The 20,471-nt window shown below is 43.7% G+C and overlaps 1 protein-coding gene across 1 annotated transcript; it reads left to right on the top strand.

Annotated features, from left to right (window-relative positions):
• Positions 1–405: 405 nt before the first annotated feature.
• STRA8 (stimulated by retinoic acid 8) lies at positions 406–14,631 on the top strand (the record flags this gene model as incomplete). The annotated part of the gene is made up of 8 exons (XM_010140731.1): positions 406–603; positions 2,301–2,376; positions 3,774–3,858; positions 4,265–4,417; positions 7,587–7,869; positions 9,126–9,202; positions 10,953–11,064; positions 14,557–14,631. Coding segments are annotated over 8 exons (1,059 nt in total), but the record flags the coding sequence as incomplete, so codon positions are not given.
• Positions 14,632–20,471: the final 5,840 nt, after the last annotated feature.

Raw genomic sequence — 20,471 nt, 5'->3', positions numbered from 1 at the left:
GGCTGCCTGCTCTGTGGGCAAAAAAATTGCAATGCTCTCACAAAGTCTGTCTTTTAGTAACATCGGTGGGAGCTGAGGAGTCTCAGCACTTTGTGAAACCAAGCCCTGGCTATCCCATGGAAATGGAGCATCGTCACGGGCAGGGAAGGGTGAAGGAGGTGGGAGGCTTGCCTCGGCTGTGTTTCATGCCGTGCAGTTTATTGTTAGCGGTAGTTCAGGTCTTAGTAAGTACTTACAGATGGCATCTGAAGAGAAGGTTTCAAACTCTATGATTTTCTATAGAAAAATGAGCTGGAGTGCTCTTGCCAGTCACTTGGAACTTGCCTTTTTTGTCTGTCCACTATGCAAGCTGTAGGATTTCTTCACGTATGTATTTAATCAGTATGAATAAATGTTGCATTGCAGCTTTTGATGGAGGCAGCTGGAGATTGTAGTAAGACACGTGCCAGAGTGACACCCAATCCCTTGACGCACCTGCAAGAGACAGAACTCTGCGTGGCAAAGCAGCACTTTTCACAGTCAGGCCACCAGGCTACACTGGCAAGGCTCTTAAGCAGCTTGCGGGAAGCTGTTTTATCCCAGTCAGACGTCTCAGCCTCAAAGGTGTGAAGCAGTGACTATTTCTCTGAGTACGGCTGTTGTACATGGGTATGTTTAGATTTAGCCAGGTTTATCAGGATGATCACTGTATCTTTATGAGTGCCAGTGTGTGTGTGATTTCACTGTGTGCAGCTTTCATGGATTTCTTTTACTTTAAGCTACCAGCTCAGTGTCAGCAAATTGCTCACTTTGTAGTCCCTGGGTCATGGGTTTATCATGTGCCTTATCTGCACTTCTCTTATGAGAGTTTTTGCAGCTTTATAGCTTTGTGGTTTATTTATAGTGATTTGGAAACAAACCAAGGGATCACATGATGAAGTTATCTTGATTTCACAGCATTTTGCTATGAAATCCTAATAGCGAGTTTAGGGACACAAGAAGTTACAGGGGAGACTGTAATTCATTCAGCCCTATGAGATGCACTCTGTCTTCAAGACACTTTGGAAAAAGAAGTCAGGAAAAAATCATCACCAGTAGCATTCACTGGTCTCTGCCAAACTAAGAAACAATTTAATCAAAGTACAATTGTTTATAAAGATTAAAATTGACTCAAAATGTTACTGAAAAGATGGACATTACCATGCTCAAGGCAGAATAGTAAACAACGGGGCTCCTTTTATCCTCAACTCTGCCACCGATTCATTTAGATTGGTTACTCTCGGTTTCCCAGTTTATAAAATGGAAAGAGTAATGACTGTTGAGGACAGGAATTGTCCTTGTAAAGGGCTTTAAGACTCCGAACATGCAAAATACTGCGATCGGGGGCTGGTGCCTGCTGAGCCCCTTCCCTCTCGCAGTTTGCTATGTTCTGAACCATATGTAAATTAAGCTGAGGTCACCATGATTTCAGAAGCCAAGACTAAACAGCTAGTTGTTTTGTCTAGTCTAGGGGACTATCTTCACATACCAATTCTTAAAATTGCTTTTTCCTGGTATCATGTGCCCCTTGTGTGACTTTTGGGGACCAGGGAAGTTCAGTATCTTCAAGAGCCTAAATATAGATGTTCACTTGTAATCCCAGTGCTTAGTGTCTGGCTAAAATATCCAGTGTGAAAGCTCTGCAAGGCAGACATGCTGGCTAAGGTGATTGTGGATTGTCTCACCAATCACATAAATCTTTAAATATTTTTGAGATGTTTAAATGCACAGGCCATATGTTCCAGTTATGCTTGCTATAAATGGTGAAGAAATGATGTACAGCACTGAAGTTATTCCAGTTTACACCAGCGTAGCTGAGAGTAGAACATGGCAAGGGCTTCTCCTAGCAAAACTCTCATGGGAAACGATTAGTAAAGTCTTATGCCTGAAGCTGGTAGACATCCAACGAGACTTCACAGCCTGGTATTTCTGGACGTGCTCCAAGAAGAGAATGATCCAAACAAGATCACTTGCTGATGAAAAATCGAGTCAAGTAGCAAATGTCTGTGTGACGGGATGTTATGTGTATAATCTTATAGTATATACCCAAATATTTATATTTTTATATATATATTCTGTATTTAAGTTTGCTAAGGTATTAGGTTTTTACCCTTTTCATATGGATAAGGGTATCTGGTAAAACAACACAGTTGTTTTCACAGAGATATCTAGATAACTAAAGGTTGAAATGAAGGAAAAGTGGAGAAAACAACCAAGGCATGTTAAAACATGAATCTAGTCAGAGCAACGAGCAGTCGGTTCTGATTTCTTCTTATGTTTAGTATCAGGTTTTGCGCAAAGCTAAGAAATCTATCCGGAAGCTGGAGCAAACCGTGGGTTCTTTGCTGAAGATGAAAGGTAACTGTATGCAAGTATTTGCCTTGGACAGGGTGCCTGGACCTGTTTTTTATTTATTTCTTAAATAGAGACAGAGGGGTATGTGGCTGAACCCATTAGAGCATTAGAGCCGTCTGTGGCTTTAGCTGTAGCAGTAAGCAAGGGGTAGCGAAACGTCCCTTGGCCCACTACACACTGCACCTCAGCAATCCCCCTCTGATTCTCGGGTGTTCCTACCCCCTCCTCCGCTGAGGTGAACAAAGGAAACAAGTTATCCCTGCTCTCCCGTGGCAGCAGGCGGTTCAGGCAGAGTGCCCTTGTCACCCTCTGCCGATTCATCCCCAGCAGATGTGGGGTTGGCGTGGCTCCCCAGGCTGCATGCTTGGGCTCACACTGAGAGCTCGGGCTCCTGGCCACAGCAATGCGGCACAGTGCGAGTCACAGCCGTCATGAGCAGCCAGCACTGTACGTCAAGCTGTGAGCTTTAACTTCAGAGCGTCAGGCTCCAGTGTGAAGTAAAGGAGGAGATCAGAGAATCTGTTGAGGATTTCCTCGTATAGGAAGCCTCTAGTTAAGAATTTACTTTGGTAGAAAAGGGTAACAGAGATGTTGGGTATTTGTTTTCTTTCAGCTTGGTGGGTCATCTTCATGCACTCCTTCATTACTGCCTGTGACATCATGTGTCATGCTGTTCTACAGTGAGCTGTCAGCAGTTGAGGCAGCGCCTGCTGCGGGGCTTCACGCCCTCACCGACGGTGGCAGCAAGTGCCTGCCGTGGCAGCAAGTAGGACTGAGGGCTGATGTCCCTTCAGGTGTCCAAATTACCATCAGCTAGAAAAAAAACAACTTGCACCTTCAATAGTTTACATCAATTAAAAGTCCTGGTGCTTAAAATGAGCCATCTCCTCTGATCCCGCATCCTTGCATAACCCATAAAAGTCAGTCACAGGTAGAAGGAATAGTTCAACAAATAAAAATTGAAGGGATCAGAAGCAGTGAGGCTGGTTGAGGAGAGTCTGGAGGTAAACTTCCCTTTGTATTTACTTGCATATATGTACACAGGTTGGTAGTCAGGGGGGTTTATGTGCAATTTGCTCGTTATATGCTGTCACAAAATACCGTATTGACTAGTGCTTGCCTGGAATTTGATTTGCTGGTTGTTCTCACCATCTGTTCTGTCCAGACCAATGTTAGGAAGAAGGCATTGATTCTAAGGCCCTCAATTATCATAAACTCCCAGTAATGATAGTTACATCATCGGAAAGGCAGAAGTTTCCTCTTTCACATCATTGTTGCCTAATGAAAAACTCTGGCTGATGAAGGACTAGTTGTTAAATTATTCTGTTTGATTGGGGCTGAGGGTGAGAGGGAAGCCAAAAGTGCTGCTGATGTGACAGTAACCTTTCTGCTGACAACAGAGTCTTTCAGTCTGGAGGATGGGAACCCATCCAGCTTGGAGGAAGTCAGGGAGGAGTATATTGAGAGGCACTTCAGCAATCACAGGTAAGGGCTCATACCAGTCAAGGAAAGATGATAATAATTTGCACTTGCTTCCATCCCAGCATCTCTGAACCTCTTTGTCACTGCTACTGAATTTCCAAGCAGAGACCTTTCATCATAAGGAAAAGATGAAGAGATTTCACCTGAACCTCTGCAATCCTGTGCAGCACACAAACACTCTTAAGCATGTTCTTGGTCTCATTTCCAGTCAGTGCTTGTATTTCCTTTCCCTTCTACGTAGCTGATCTCCACCAAGGACTTCTCATTTCTTCCTGCAAAGCTAAAAAAGAGGAGGAGAAAGCTAGCCTGGGTAGAATGGCCCTGGAGTCTGGAGAGACCATGTCAAGGGCCTTGTTAATCCAATTAAGTTCTTGTTGATGTGGCTTTTTTTCCTGTGTGTTCTTTCCAGCTCTGCATCAGCCTTAGAAGCTGTGAGTGAGAGTAACTCCCCTGTCTGGTATTTGATTCAAGAGTGTGACAAACAAACAATGGAGGAGGATGGGAAACTGGAATTTATCCAGTCTCCAGACACTTCATCTACAGATCTGGCAGAATTTGAACGGTAGGTGCACCCCACATCACCTTCAATCTTTTAACTTGTTTGCATTGACACTGTGCATCCAGTCACTGCTGTTTGTGCAGCCTTGCTGGAGTCTGCATCTGCCTTGCAGAAGCCTTGTTCCAGCCACTTTGACCCCACTGGTGATGAAGCTGAGCACCTTCTAAGTCCCTTGCCTGCATCTTGCATCTGAATGGACTCCCGATTTTCCATCCATCCTCAAGAAAGAGTAAAAAATTGTCTTTCAAGTGTGTCAGTCCCTGTATACTTTACAGCTCTCCATGTGGTCTGCAGAGTAAGATGCAACATACCTGCTAACAGTGGTGGTTTAACAGGCAAGCTCAGGTGGAATAGGAGGTTATCCATCCAGAATGGTTTATGTGGGTGCATGTTCCTGTGTGTTTGCGGTGTCAGTACCACTATGAAGTTGTACCCCTGCAATGGGGCTAGATTTTAGGAATCTACTAGGAGTTGCTGCTCCAGGTGAACTTCTCAAGGGAGTAGCTGTATGTGTTCTGGGAAGGTGCAGAAACCAGAGGTAGGCAGATACGTTCCCCCACAGTGATGTTCATCCTGCCTCTGATGGCATCGTTGCGAGGAGCTGGAATGCTGTTGTCTCTCCCAGAAATAGACCCTTAGCTTCTGGCAGCTTTGAGTACTTTTTTTTTTTTTTTTTTTTTTTTTGGGGGCTGGGCTTTTTTTTGCGCCCCTTTTTTGTTGGGGCTTTGTGTTTTTTTTTTTTTTTTTTTTTTTTTTTTTTTGTGGGATCGGAGCAGGGTACGGCTGGGTGTCACCAGGTTGGACCATGTAGTCCCCAGCCTGCAGCCTGCAGCACAGCAGTGGTCTGAAAGACACCAGAAAACACTCCTCAAAATGTCTGCAGCATGCTGGGGAGGAGGGGAACCTAAATATTTATATGTGTGTTGTACTTTAGCTAGTGGGTGTGAGTATGTATCCTCCTTTAGGATCACCTCCTGTGTGTCTCATGCAGGACCTAAAATTCCAACGTCACTGTCCTTGTATCAGTGGTCCATGTATTTCAGTCTGTGCTGTAATGGTAGAATTGCAATTGCTTTTTTATCTGAAGTTAGAGATATCTTAAGACCGACTGAATTATTCATCACATTCTTCCCTTGCTGTCAGAAAGCACTAGGAGGTGATTAGTGGTCATGGATGTTTTTTCAAAAGGGTAAATGACCATTTAATTGTAAAGATTTGTGAAAGAGATGGACGTCTAATCTATCCTGTACCATCAAGCAGTCAGTTTCACCTTTAACTACTCCAGAGTTAAGAATATGCAGTGTGGGTGAATCCACAGCTGCAGCTTGGCATCCTCTTCCACAGCATCACAGTCATGAACAAAACCTTTCGCAGTTCCTTCTCTTTTGCTTCAAACTGGTGCTTATTTATAAAATTTCCTTGGCTTACTGAGTTTTTGATCAGAATGAGGCTGCGGCTGTGCCAGCAGATGGCACCAGCCGCCTGCTGCAGTTCCTGCTTCTGCTCCTGTGAAAATCGGAGGGGGCTGCAGTGAGATACAGTTTAGTAGACCTTGAAATGTGCTGAATCAAGATTTTCTGGTCGAAGTAAGCTCTGCTTCATCAGAGACAGCACGACAGAGCCGTAAACACCTGACTTTCCCTTTCACCAAGAAGGTACACCAGGGCCTGTACTGTGTGGACTCTGGTACGTATCCTACAGTCTTATGGCAGACTGCAGTTGGTTCATAGCTAATTCTTCTCAAAAAATGATCTTTTATAACAGGCATACATATAACAAACCATAAGGACTCTTCAGCAAATAAAATAACAGCCTTTTGGTATAATCACATTATCTGGGCATCGTCAGAAATGCCTTGAGCTTCAATGGACTGGGGTTTTTTCCATGTCCAGTAGCAGGAGCTACATTGGTAGGACTACACAGTACTCTGTCCAGGTGCAAAATGCGGTTGTCTGCTTCCATCTGGGAGTGAAATAGTTGAGTCGTGGTTCAAGCTTCATTTCTTTAGCAAAGCAGTCTAATGGTGATTCATATTCTTCTGTCTGAGAAACTCCAGATCCTTTGTTTGGAGCTGGACATCTAGAATTCTTGGTGAGCGCAATACCTTACGTAAGAACGCTTATTTCCCTTCTGGTATTTTGTCTCCAGCAATGGTGGAAAATACTCCAGAGTATGGAAACTGGAGTTTAAACATGTTTATACTTGCATGCAGCATTATCTTAAGATTTTCCATATTGGTTTGCTGGAACAAATATTTCTTTTTCAAAAAAAGACTTTACTCTTTTGAGTTACTTTCTTATGCAACACTGTTCAGTTAATCAGGAAACGTGCTCATTTGGGACATCTTCCAAGGAATCGTTTTAAGCCCAAACTCGGTAACAATGACTGCTGTTTATAGAACTCTTGGTTTGTACTCCTTTGATCTTCTTATTTTCCTCTGAGAAGCTCTAAGCATTTAATTAATGTAAAATAACCTTAGCGCTGCTCTCCAAAGCAGACATTACTATCCCTGGTGCACCGTGCCCACAGCACTAACAGAAGAAGAGGGTTCATTTTGCAATTTAGTCACTGGGTTGAAATCACGATGCTTATCTTCCATTACCAGTTTCACTACAGACTGCATAGGAGTCAGCCCTCGGGATGCATTTCCTCAGATGTAAAGTGGAGGAAATTGAGCTCCGTGCTTACTGAAGTCAGAGCATCCAGGCCTGGGCTAATCTCTATCTATCTGCATGTTTAGTACCTAATACGTCAGGATATGACCACAGCCAAGGCTTTTAAGTGTAGTGCAATGTCAGTAAATGTATAAAAAGTGATTTACAGTGTAGAAACCTCAGGGTACAAAGGCAAGTAACTCGAAATTTATTAAATGGCAACATGAGGTTTGCCTGTACAACAAGTACAGCCTGCAATGCCTGAAGCTTCTGTTGTGAGACAATCCTTTTGAGGTTGTGGCTGGAACCTGCCTTTTGGAGATGAAACCTTGGCAGAACAGAGTTACTAAATTTTTTAAACAGTGTTGGGTGACCTTCAGTAATTGTGTGAAGTTGTAGAGGGGGGAGTCAGTGAGAGAGTTATGAGTCAGAGCTACTCGCCAGTCTCCTGCTAATTTACAGGAGAAAGCTACCTCATAGCCTACTATTAAGAAATGCTCCCTTTCCTTTCATTACAGATACCTGTATTTTTATAAGCACACAGTGGACCTCCTGATAGAAAAAGGAATCGTTTGCATTGAGGACCTGCCTTTTCCTGAGGTCTCCCTGGCTATTTCCCATCTCTGGCAAGAGCTTTCTGAAGAAAGGAGAGACAGCATCTTGCAGTACTGTAGCCAGAGAGATTCCTTCAAGGATCCTAAGCCTGCTTGCCAAGAGCCTGTGTGCACTGAAGGTAGTGGGAGGGACAGCCGAGGTAACAGTGAGGAAGCCAGTGGTTCCTCAGTCTCCACACCAGAGGAAGTAAGTGGTCAATAACATGTCTGCCTCTGAAACTCCAAGCCTTCAGATACTATTTGGCTCTGCAGCTTTTAATGAGAAACAGGAGTTGTAATTAAGCTTTCCCAAGACCACTCGAATGTCTAAGCAGAGACATTAAGCAGTCTTCAGTAGACATTAAGTAAATGTCTACACCAAATTCTCTCTTGGTAAGATAAACAGCAAGCTGTAGGAGTGCAGCTGTAGTAATCCTGCTAGTCTGCACTGGCCTGTAGAATTTCTGTGTTAAGTAACAGTTAAATTTGCTCTAACTTGCTGCAGGGCGAGGGAGCGAGAATTGTACAGTTACTGTGCTCTACAGACTCTCCAAGGAGCACAGATGCTCTAAATCCAGAAGGAATGCCCAGTTTGCCAAGGCCTGTTGTGTTTTGGGTTTGGTGGGTTTCTTTTCATCAAAGCACTTGGTAGCAAAGAGAAAGTGTTCGTAGACCAGTTCGAGTGGTACAGGGCTAACGATTGCCTGTGCCATGTACCCCTGCAGAAGTCAGTGACTGAGTAGAACAGCGCATTTGTTAAAGAGATTAAATAACAACCAACTCTTTGTAAACTGTTTCTGGAGCACTGGTTACTTAACCAACTAGCTGCTCAAAGATGTGTGTGTCATTTTATTAGCTGCAAGGGAGAGACAGATGTCCACCTTTAGCACATAAGTAAATTGCATTGACAAGTTCTTTTTGAGTCGCAAGACACAGCTCATATTGCTGATGTCCTTAGGAAATGTCATGGGGGTGTTGCATGTGCGGTACTTCCTGGCACAGAAAATATGTAAACTGCGCTATGGCAGAGTGAGCTAGCGAGCTTATCCGTCTGTCACAGGGAGCATCTAAACTCCTTTGTAAGCCAGGTCGCGTGATGGAATCAGATCTGGGGAGACTGGCTGGTGCAGCTGAGATCTCCAGCCATGAGCAGCAGCCTACAGTCAAGCCTCTCAAGCACAGACACATTTCATGTTTTTTACTGATTTTCTGGGAGATTAAATGTTAAGTCTAATTCCTAGAGGTTGAAGTGCAGGCTCAAGGGAATGGACTAACCTTATGTTCCTAGTCATGAAATACTTCTGTCTCCACAAAACCGTTTTGGTTTACACTAGCCATAAACGTACCTGTTAAATGGAAAGAGATAATACCATGCTTTTAAAGACTTCATTATCAGAAATGATGCCCTAGGTAAAGCTTTTCGGTGGCTGGATATGTTGACATCTGAAGTGTTTTCACTGATAGGTAATGTTTGAAGATGCGTTCGATGTTGCTGCTGGTTTCCTTGACAGAAGCGAGACTCAGGGAATGTCTAGCCAGAGGTAAATTACAAACTCACCCCTTTAGCTGGACAGAGTAAGTTAATAGCCCACAGTCAATACTCCATGGCAAGTTTTCTGTGAAGTAAGGCAATAGCCTAGCTTCTTTTTTTATGCCTTATTTTTAGTAAATGGTTAGAATAGCAGCCTCCAGCAATCGTGCTCACAATAATACTGTCTCTTAAAGTGCAAAAGTGAGATGACTAATAGGCATTTATGGCAGAATCAGTAAGAATCACTTATTAAGAGCACCCCGTCACTTCATGATAACTGGCATCCTTCTGATCTTCTTCACCACTCTGCATAGCTTTCCATCTTTTCAAATTACAGTATTTGTAATGTTTTCCTTTTCTCTCTCTCACTTACCAGGTCTGTGAGGACCATAAGGCATTCCTTGGATAAATCAGCTAATCATAAACTGTACGCTCACTTAATGAGACAAAAATTACCATTTTTTAACTTTGTCTCCTTTACGTTTTTCAAGTACCCCAATCTAATCAAAAGGAGGTGATCAAGCTAAAATGTGGTTGACCTGAACGGTAACACAAAAGAAATACAAGACCTATTAAATAATGACATCTCTGTCCTCTGCAGGTCAGATGAGTTACCTAAAAGAGAATGTGTCAGATACAAAGCTGGCATACACACTGGCTTTTACTTTTTCCAGTAGATTAAAGAAAGAAAAGGGTTGCTTCCCTCAAAAGGAAAATCACATTATGACTCATCTGTTATGCATTCTTGCTACCTAGTCTCCGTTAGGACTGTTTCTCTTCACAGCAGTATTTTTAAGGGGCGAGGGGGGTGGGTGGGAAGGGGGGATAGGCACGGGGTGTAATCCCATTTTCTACTTATTTTTCCATATTTAGTGTGTTCTTTAGTGTGAATCTCTTTCTTCCTTTGACCACCAATCCACCTTGCACTTCCAGAACAGAGTGAATGAAAATAATGTTGTTTGGCTGTTGATCAGAATATACTTAATACATGATAAAGCTTAACAAATATGTATCCATTAAATAACATTTATGAGGTCACAATTACTGTTTGCTTTTAAAATAAGATTAAGTATTCTTTGCAATGCATTGACATCATCTCTGCAATATGTTTTAGATCCCAAATTAGATTAGCATTTCGGTAGTCAACATTTATCCTGTTTCCTTCCTCCCCTGTCACCCTGTGCCTCATAATTCTGGACAGAGGCATGATGGCAGAACTTAGTGAAAACCCATGGAGAATATAGAGGTGAGGTCCAGAATGAATATCTTAGCTTTTTGCCAAAGTTACCTGCTACCTGAGTACAAACCTGGCGGTGATAGCTCATTTGTCATTTCATGACCACGTGTTACTACATTCTCTCAAAAACTTCACAAAAGAAGTCAAAGCTGTGCCTCTGAACAGCCCTGCAAAATACACTACCAAATAATCATTGTTGCTCTCCATTATAGTGGATATATACTTTTCCCCAAAACAGTGTTACTATAGCTGTCTTGTGTCGGTGGATCTCTTCATTGTGATATTCTTATATTGCTGTTCTCTGTTCTTATGTATCTTTCTCGCATTTGTTAGACAATATCTCATCAATACGTCCACCTCCGCTCCTCCCTGTCTTGCTTGGCTATTGTCTTTAATATCAGAATCATTTTGAAAAGAGTTTGAATCTTTTTTGATTTATAAGTAAAATATGGAGGACTGAAAGTAAGTAGGAGGAGAAATGAGGGAACTGGAAATTAAATATTATGTCTGGTTCCATTTTCAGTTCAGCATTTGCAAGCTGCACTTCTGAAAATCCAGCGGATCACCACAGACTCTATCTGCAGATCACTGGCTTCCTAAAAAGCCTCTTCTTTGCTAATACACAGTTTTGCCAGGTAAGCTCTGCTAAAGAATTCCTTATAGAAGGATCAATGTATTTCTGTCATTGTTAGAAAGGCATTTCTGTTTTCTGTGCCTCTGATCATATTGTCCAGAGTCATTACAAACAAGAACCTGGGGTTCATCACTTCAGATATATCATTCCAAAAGGTCAGTAGGATTGATTTTGTAACAGGCAAAGCGTGAGTAGTTATTATTGCTTAAAATATTATTCAAAATGACAAATTACATGAGAATTTTTTTTTTTTATGGTTTGCATGAAGGTTCCTTGTGGAAAAGCTTGAGTGATCTCATCTGAGCAGGCAAAGCTCACTTTGCAGTTCTCCGTTAACCCCCAGCCGCTTTGTTCAGAGCTCAGTAGGACCATCTTCTGCTTGTCTGGGTGCCAGGTTCCCTGCCCTGAGCCTTCTGCTGGTAGGGTATTCATGTTCTTGAAAGAGCCGATAAACAGCTGCTGAGCTACATTTTAACCTCAGCCTAATGTTACAGGTTCACTGAGCCAGCAGTCATTGTGTTTGCAGTGTTCTTCCTCCCCTTCTTGCCCTCCTGCCAAGGAGGTGGCTTAGAGCTTGCATGTGGGTGGAGGACCAAAAGGGAGACGTCCCTCAGCCAGAGCATGCTTGTTTGAGCTCAGAGTAAATGGTACCTCCACAGTAGCCACTATTCTGCTATTTTCTATCGCCTAGCTTCCACCCAGCCTCTGTTACTTGAGCAGATGCTCCTTTGAAGGAAATAGAGTGTGATGAGGGGTAATTAGGAGAGAAAACAAAGCAGAAATTAGTGTTGCCCCACTGTCTGAATCTATCACCTAGTGACTGCTGTGTGCCATCTGGTTCCCCTGTCTCAGGGAGACAGTAGTGCTAAAGGAGGTGCAGAGAATGGCAGCAGGCACCACAAAAGGCATAAAAGCAGGAGCTACTAGAGTAGGACACTTCTGCAAAAAAACCCAAGGGGTACCATGAGAGAATTTTGATCCTAAATGGTGTGGATTTGGTACACAGCATGATTATTCACTATGTCTGACACCAGAAGAACTAGAAAGCACTCAACAAAATGAACAAACAATGTATTAAAAAATACTCGCATGAGCAAATTACCGGATTTAACTCCTGGGACATCAATCTATTGACAATTACTAAACTACTAAATGTGAAGGTCCAGATACAATTTCCAGCTCAGAAGGTCCTCACAGCACAGTTTGCCATAATGTGGAAACATGTATTGTGGAACAGAGCACACTGCATGCACGTTTCTTGCACTTTTTGTCTAAACATCTACTCTTGGCCGTTGTCAGAGACCAGACACTGATCTGCCCAGCTCTTGGGGCTGTGAATAGCTATGTTCTGCGTAAGAGCAGAGCTCTTCCTGCATTCATGTAAATGACTGTGAACTGAAAAGAAGGAAAAGCTTTAGGCAAGATGTGGTATTTTCCAGTTTTAAATTCCTTTTGTGAATGTCATGCCTGGCATCATTAGGTGGTCCCATTTGTCCTTCTGCCTGAAGTCTGTCTCACAGCTTCCATATGAGGTGGTATGAGAAGAGGTAGTGTCTCAAGTTTTTAAGAGGGATATTTGAAATAAGACTAGGAGAATGGGAGTGATGGGAAGACAGGCAGCAAATGAAGCTGAAGTACTGGAAATTGGCAGCTGACTGAGCTCTATGGATCCAAAAGTAAATAAAAGGCTGTGCGCACTTCTTTTGTGCAGAAACTTTGAGCTGTCTGTGATAAGACAATAAAAAGGGAGTTTGAGCAGAAATCACCCAGACTAGAGAGTACTGATAATGTGAAGGTCACAATGTGTTTGGGTTTAGATAATTTCAGTACAGCAAGAGGGGGAGGGAAAAAAAAAAAAGAAAAAACTGACAATTTTTTGGAAGCAGAAATTCTGCTGCATCTCAAAGCAAACAGATTGAGGTGGTTATGGAAGTGGTTGCAGAGCAGGAATAGGAAATGTTCCAGCTAGCTTGAAACACACCAACTCAGGCAGTAGCGGAGATCTCAGCATGTGCTATGTATGTTACCCCAGAAACTGGGCTGCTCAGATCATCGGAGATTCCTGGACTTGACAGAGAAAGGAGCCCTCCCTGCTTACCTTATGGCTGTAACTGAACCCCTGCACACCATTCCCCTTCCCTTGATGTGGTACCTGTGCCGTTGCTACACTAGCTTAGGAGTTTAGGCAGTGCTGGGATAAATTATCCCAAGGATAAAGTGATGTCCTGGTGCACTGTGCACATGCATTGTGGAAGATACGGAGGTGAGTAGCAGGTATGGTGGCAAGGCAAGGCATGTGATGTGCACCCAGCCGAAATAACACAAGGCAGCCTGTGGTCTCCTTTCCTTTAATCGGCAGAGCTGATGATGCGATGGGTTTTATTGCTGGTCATTACATGCCAGTTCCTTGTGATGCCTTTTCTGGTTAATGGTCCAGGTACAAACTACTGTTGTCAGATTGTATATGTTCACTGTTTTGTAGTCACAGATCCACTGAGTGCAGCCCCTCTTGAGCTGCCACTCTGGCTCTCAAGGCTCCCAAGGGCAGCATGCACCCCACTGGTGTAAAATGCTTGAGAAAGACTCACACAAGAGGAGGAAGGAAATCTTTTGAACGTGGAAAGGGAGGGCCCTTAAAAGGACAGTGACCCAAAAATGAGAATAGAAGCATGCTTCCATGGTACATAGTAGAGAAATATTTCTGAGCATGAGATTAGTTAAGCAATCTTGTCATTTTTCAAGAACCGTTGTCTTAAGGTCACATCAAAAGAGATGTTTCGCAGCAAAGGCAGTAAAGAATTAATTTAGATTGAGGTTCAAGGTTTTACAGTATCTAAGTGAAAGTCAGCGGGTTTTTTTCTAAATAGCAGTAAGCCCCTTTGCATCTTCAAAGGAACATTTTCTTTTAAAATTATGGATTTTAGATGAGTCACTTGACAAGCAAGTGGGATTTAGACCTCTTTAAGCTATACACTTTTTAAACGGCATCTATTTTTAAAAGCAGTCTTGCCCTAAACAGTCTTGCATCAATGCAGAAGGTGGACGAGATGAACAATTTAATCTCTTAAACTTTAGTTTCTCAAGACCCACTTATTCTGTGTAGGCTGGTGAAAGAGAAGACCGTTTCCTTCTGATGCTAAAAAGGCAGCAAAGCCTGAAGTCAATAGAAGTTAAGGGCTGAAGGAAGCTCTCGTTTTCAGAGCTTGTTACGTGACCCGCTTGCTGCCGCAGTCAGTAACAGCTGTCTAAGTTGTGTAAATAGACACAGGGTGGAGCCCTGTGATTTTAAAAAGAAAATTTAAAATAAAAATTTGAGCCATTCTCCATGAGGTGCCTCAGATGCTTGACAAGTGCTGGTTGCTGATTTAGAGAGGAAGGAGGGCTCATAGCATGTTAGCGGACAGATGCCAGCCCTTGACCAACCCACTGTACATTTTAAACACAATCAACTCCTGTGGTTTTTAATCCTGCTTGACTTTGGTGGGGCTTTCAGGAAGAAGATCTTCAGTTCGATTATGTGACTGTGATGCTGAGGTGCACTGAGACCTTCGATGATGAAGATTTCTAAACGGTGTCTCTGTTTGCTAATGTTTTACCAAGAATTGCTGGGTACACAGGCACGTGAAGAGACTGCACCTCTTTCAGGGAAGCACCTCTCTGAGCAGAGTGTGTGAAAGAGACGCTGTGTTAAAGTTTGTTACCGTTGACTTCCCATTCCCTCATTAGTGTTTCTTGATATATCAGTTGAGTAATTCATACTTTTAAAAGTTCCAGGTTTTAGATATTTATAAAATCTTGAGAAAGACTTTATCTACTGCTTTTTAATGTTTAACCTCACTTCACAAGTGAACTGAGGCATGTACAATTAAATGATTTTGTCTAGCCTAAGCTGTGGAAATGCTGCAGAGAGGTCACCTCAGTGACAGCCTGCATACTCCCATAGGGTGGAGGTCTCAAACTGCAACCAACAAAACCCACAAAGTTCCCTGCAGCCCAGCAGTGATTGCTTTCCCAGTGCAATTTTTCATTTCAGGCTGACAAGGAAAGAGGGATTTTCTCACAGAGAATGAGATGAGGCTCCTCCATCTCTTTATAAGGACAGCAGCCATGCCACCTACTCCTAAATCACCCAGAGAAGAACAGGCACAATAATACACTTCAGATTATTTACTTTTGCGAAGTGTGTAAAGCTGAGTAATCAGCCCTGTGCTCTTCTGCCACATCTCATTCTCTGATGAATAATGGTTCAGATAGCGTCTTGGAATTAAAAATGCTGTAAAGATGAATCCTTCACATCTTAGAGATATCATTAAAGGCTTTCTGCAGACTTGGACAAATTGTGTTCTGACGGTGGCTATGCTGAGGTCATGCTAACAACCATCACAAACAAAAAGACTAGAAGTTTCATTTTAAAACCTAAACTAAAGCTGGCAGGCCCTGGTATCCATCAGTCTGCAGCAGCCAGGCTTTTAGGCTTAATCCAAGAGGGCTGGGCAGTGGTCCAGCACTGCCTTGGTGCATAAGAGCATGATACAAGCAGCTGTATTCAAGCAAACACACGTGGAGCCTAGTACTGAAGCACAAGGGGAGAATAATTCCTCCAGAGCACCTTCTGTCCCTGCAGCTGAGGCTGAGGTAGCACTCCCAGGTGCACGTTTTCCAGGTTGCTGTGTTTGAAAGTGGGGGTGTGGGGTCCTAATTGGAGATGCTGTTTGAGTTACAGAGCCCCTCGTCATTCTCCAGGGTGCAGCCTTGCCTTTTCCTGGCCTTTCTAGTGTCCTTCATGTGTCCAGGCTACCATTGCTTTGAGACAATGCTGGCTCTCCCTCCTCCTCCTCTACCTCTCATTCCAAAATGCCAAGCACGCATATCTCCTGGGCAGTCTGGGTTTTGGGACATCTGCTGGTTGAAATAGATGTACAGACTTTGCAGGGGATCCAAGGTCAAATCATTCTTTCCATTAGCTAATACAAGAGATGCATGCACATACCTACAGTAAAAATTGTTCAAGTGTTCTGCCGTGTTTTCTTATCATTCTGTAGTTTTGGGGGGAATTAGGTTAGTTTTATTTAGTGTTGAGGCTACTTTTTCTACAAGCTTTTAGCTGTAGACATCATACAGACTTCTCCCATCTTCGCTTCCATTTACCACACAACATTTGGTCAAGTTTGTTACATAAATGATTCTTTCACCATGTCCATCTTAATTACTGCATCAGCTGAGGTTAAACTTGTCAATATTGACATGTACTGTTAGGACAGCCATGGGAGTAAATAATGTTCAAGGATTAACAACCTTTTCTTATTAGCCTTTCCTCAACACCCTTTTGAAAGACAGTACAGGACAGAAGTTAAATGGCAAAGTATTTCACTTTCAAATGACATTAAGCCTGCCGCCTACCTGGGGAGAGATTCGTGAAGGGACACCATATGCTATGTAGATGCATTCCCTTGATCATCACACGTCAGATCTTCTGATGCTTCACCAGGAGAATTTTAGGTTAAGACTGGCCTGAACATCAATGTGAAACAACAAGTATGTTCAGGTAATGTGAAAATAATAACTCCTCCAGATGGCAGCAAGCTTTGTGGGAGGTGTCACAGCATGGAGAAGGTGAAGAGCGCATTACTTTGGTTCCTCCCATCACATGATCCTAATTTACAAGAGCGCATGCGATGTGGGAAGGCAGTTTCCTCTCCTGCAGAGCCAACACTACACAGACAATAGTTGTTCTGCTCTGGCATGCGTGAAGTCTGCTCAGCCTTGGCAGGGAACCTGCCTTAATTCCTAAGCACATTATTGCTACACGTGCGTGGCTGCCCTGTTGAACAGGGCTTGGTAGTTGGTCTGATGGAAACTTCATGAAAAAATCTGGAATGTGTAGGCTAGTGGGTTACCGGGGCAGGGTGGTGGAGAGGAGTTGAAGGCAGAAAGGTGGCAGGGTGGGAGGAGTGTGAAACATGAGCACATTAGTGGCAGTGCGGCCATTGCAGGGGTTTGGGCAGACCAAGCTGGACAGAGCAGAGAGGAACCAGGCACATTTGTTACTGCTGTGCTGCAGTGTGACAGCCCCTCACTTTACAACACAGTGAGCATAACATAGGGCAGACCTATTGCCCAGGTCACATCTTCTTGTGAGAAAGCTGTGAAAGTGAACCACTGATTAGCTGTTCTAGAGCCAGTGCAAGCAGTACAAAGAAATACCATCACTGGATCTCCTTGGCTGGAACAGCAGGAGCATCTGCCTGGGCTGCCCAATTAGCTGACTGCCTCTCTGCAAGACTGCAAGCAAGGTGACCCAACACCTGGTTGAAATCAGTAACTCTTGCTGCACTGAGAACTCAGCAGTAGCACAAAGAGTAATAGACTTGACAAGTAGCTGGTTGTTCTCCAAGCAACCCAGAAGAGCCCTCGAATGTTCAGTTTTACACTTGAGGATCCTCTGATTTTCATTTATTTTCATTGTATAGCAAATAAACAGAAGCTGTGTCACAGCAGTACAAAGCCAAAGCAGTTTCCAAACCTCAAGCAGCCACATGCAGCCAGGAGGAGTGGTAGCCCTGCAGCCTAACCCCTGCCTACTTCTTTTTAAAATTTCAGAATCTCTCCCTGGGGCAAATTGAAGATTATTTATAAGTATATAACAAATACACCAAAGGGGGGAATTTTAAAGGACATTTAGGGTCCTGAGCTTTAAATATGGGCATAAACAGCTTCTGAAAACTGCCTCTGAGCCTTGGCAACAACAGACTGAGCTACCCCAGACCAGCATACCAACCCCCACACAGCTGTCTGTGCCTCCTGGGCTGTAGGATGTGCTGGGGTAACAACAAGCCTCCACTGGGGATTGGGGCCCCCTCATGCCAGGAGTTGTAAAGGCATGCCCAGCTCTACTCCAAGGGAACTTGCAAGCAAAATTCAAGATGGGGACACACAGACATGGCAGCAGGCTGGGAGCGCAGGGTGACAGCATAACAGACGAGCAATGTTCTGCATCCTTGCAGTGGCGAACAAAAAGCCAACTGAAGACTGATCTTTGTAGGAAACCTATGCCAATGTTATTTTTCTTAAACAGAGCTAAAGCAAATGTAAACCTCTGGCACTTGCCAGCATCCTAACATGTCTTACAAGGAGAGGCAAAAAGATACATCTGCAGTCTCTGCAGAGCTGTCGTAGAGCCAATAAAGTTACATTTGTGCTTCCCACCTCGCTTTTTCCATGTGGATCCCATCCATAGCACCAAAGGAAAAGGTCTCACATGGAAGATGGAGCATCTGAAGGCTGAACAGTACAGCAGATTTTAGCCCCATTGGTGTGGCTTATGTACTCCTTCATTAGCTGTGTATGCTGTTCCCATCTAAACGGCTATTGCAGTGTGTGCCGACTCGCCAGCAGCAGCCTGGCAGCCTCAGTACAGGACGCAGGGACAGGGTGATGTAGAGTAACAACTTGCTTTCACACGTGTGCTACAGCACGAGTGAATTCAAGAGTGATGATAAGTAAGACTATGGGTTTGTCTGCTAGATGCCCTGGAAGCACAGGCTGGCTCTAAATGAGCTTGAAGATGTAGTCAAGGTTGTGGAAGATGAAGAAGATATCAAAGCTGAGATGCCTGGGATTAGTCCTGTCTGTAAAAACTGTGAGTGTGGGGGGAGATGAGATATACCTAAATGTGCAAATCATTTTTTCTTCCAAAGTCATAAACCTCATGATCTTCAGTGGAGGCATCTGAACCTGCAGGTAACAGTAATTCATACCCTATTATTTCCTCCTTTAGGATCCAAGCATTCACACAGTTGATCTAAGAGGCCAATATGCCCCTGACTGATAAAAAGCAGCCACGTAATACTAGAGCTGCAGGACAGGACTAAAGAACAGGACCATAATAATAATAGGCGTGAGTAATAAAGGCTTTTCACTGAAACCACCCAGGTTTTGTTCCGTCTTGAGACAAGCAGTCTAAGGGGGCATCATATCACAGCCTTCAGCCATACAGTGGAGGGTACAGATGAGGTCAGACATTTCTCAGAAGGCTACAAAAGTGACAACAAAAGGCAACAGACACAAATGAAGCATTGGAAATTCATGTTAGATGTGAACGCTTTTCACTGTGAGGGTGGTCAGGCACTGGAACAGGCTGCCCAGAGAGGCTATGACTCTCCATCTGTAGCTCAACTGACATGGTCCTCTGCAGCCTGGTCTAACATGACCAGCTCTGAGCAGACACTAGCCCAGATGACTTCCAGAGGTCCCTTCCAACTGAATTACTCTGTGATTCTTTGAATACTACCTGCCACTCACTATGGCAGTCAGCGTGAGAAATATCATTACATTGTAAATTTTATTTATTTCTCCCCCAAAATATGTAAGCGTAAATTTCAGTGGAGGAAACACAAGCGTATGCTACAGCAGTAATGTTATTACACACCACTGGCGACCAACACCATGTGCAATCACATTGTATACGGCCATATAGGTTAAGGCCATTTCTGCTGATAATGAAAAGGAGCAAGAATCTGCAAATCATTTTTCCAGGGAAGTAGTTGTCAAGTTGTCACTGCACAATCACCACACCAGACCAAACACTTGGTGGGGGGGGTGGGTAATGTATCAGATTGACGCAGAAGAATTTTCTCCTTCATCTTTAATGACGATTCCTTTGTTTTTGTAGGGTTTGGTGCCCTGGGGAAGCTGGCTCCCCTGAGACTGCTCCCAGCAGCCCATGTAGAATCCATTTCAGTGAAGCTTTTCTGTTAGGTCAAGAACCTAAGTAAGGTGTCTAGATTCCCTTTGTGGTCTAAGGTGGGAGAGGCATGTTCAGAAGACAATCCATCCCATTAACCTTAGATGTCTCTCTTACAATAACATTCATTTGACTGACTTTAAATTATAGGAATATCAAATGAGATGAATCATGACATAGAGGTGCCTGCTCCTTCCCCTTGGCCAGGATAAGGTATAAACCACAAGCTGAGAGGTGAGTGTTGCCATTACAGATCTTTAATGTGGTGGGGATTAGCCTCAGCCCAAGGAATGCCTGAAAGTGGTACAGGGCCCACATCAGGGATGCCCCCTCCTGTGTCCCCTTGAACAGCCAGGACAGGGGACAGGAAGAGCTGTGCTTCAGCTAAACAGCTGCTCCTTGGGGTCCCCAAGGCTCAGTGCAAGCAAGAATACTGAACATCTTTCCCAGGCATTCCTTGGGCTCTGGTGTTCCCCAGAGAGAGTTTATGTTCGTCCTAGAAGTGGGCAGGCAGGAGCAGGGAAGAGAAAAATTACTCCCACAAAGTCACCAGTGATGCAGGTGTCAGAGCTGGAAGAGAAAGACATTATTGTTCTCCTGTTCAAGCCTCTTAACAGTTGCTGGCTCGTGCTCTAATGATAGGGCTTTCAGACACGCTTTTCAGA

This window comes from Buceros rhinoceros, unplaced genomic scaffold (assembly GCF_000710305.1).
Source record: "Buceros rhinoceros silvestris isolate BGI_N320 unplaced genomic scaffold, ASM71030v1 scaffold21107, whole genome shotgun sequence".
NCBI lineage: Eukaryota > Metazoa > Chordata > Aves > Bucerotiformes > Bucerotidae > Buceros > Buceros rhinoceros.
The sequence above is the reverse complement of the archived record's forward strand: the minus strand, read 5'-3'. Positions and strand labels throughout refer to the sequence as shown.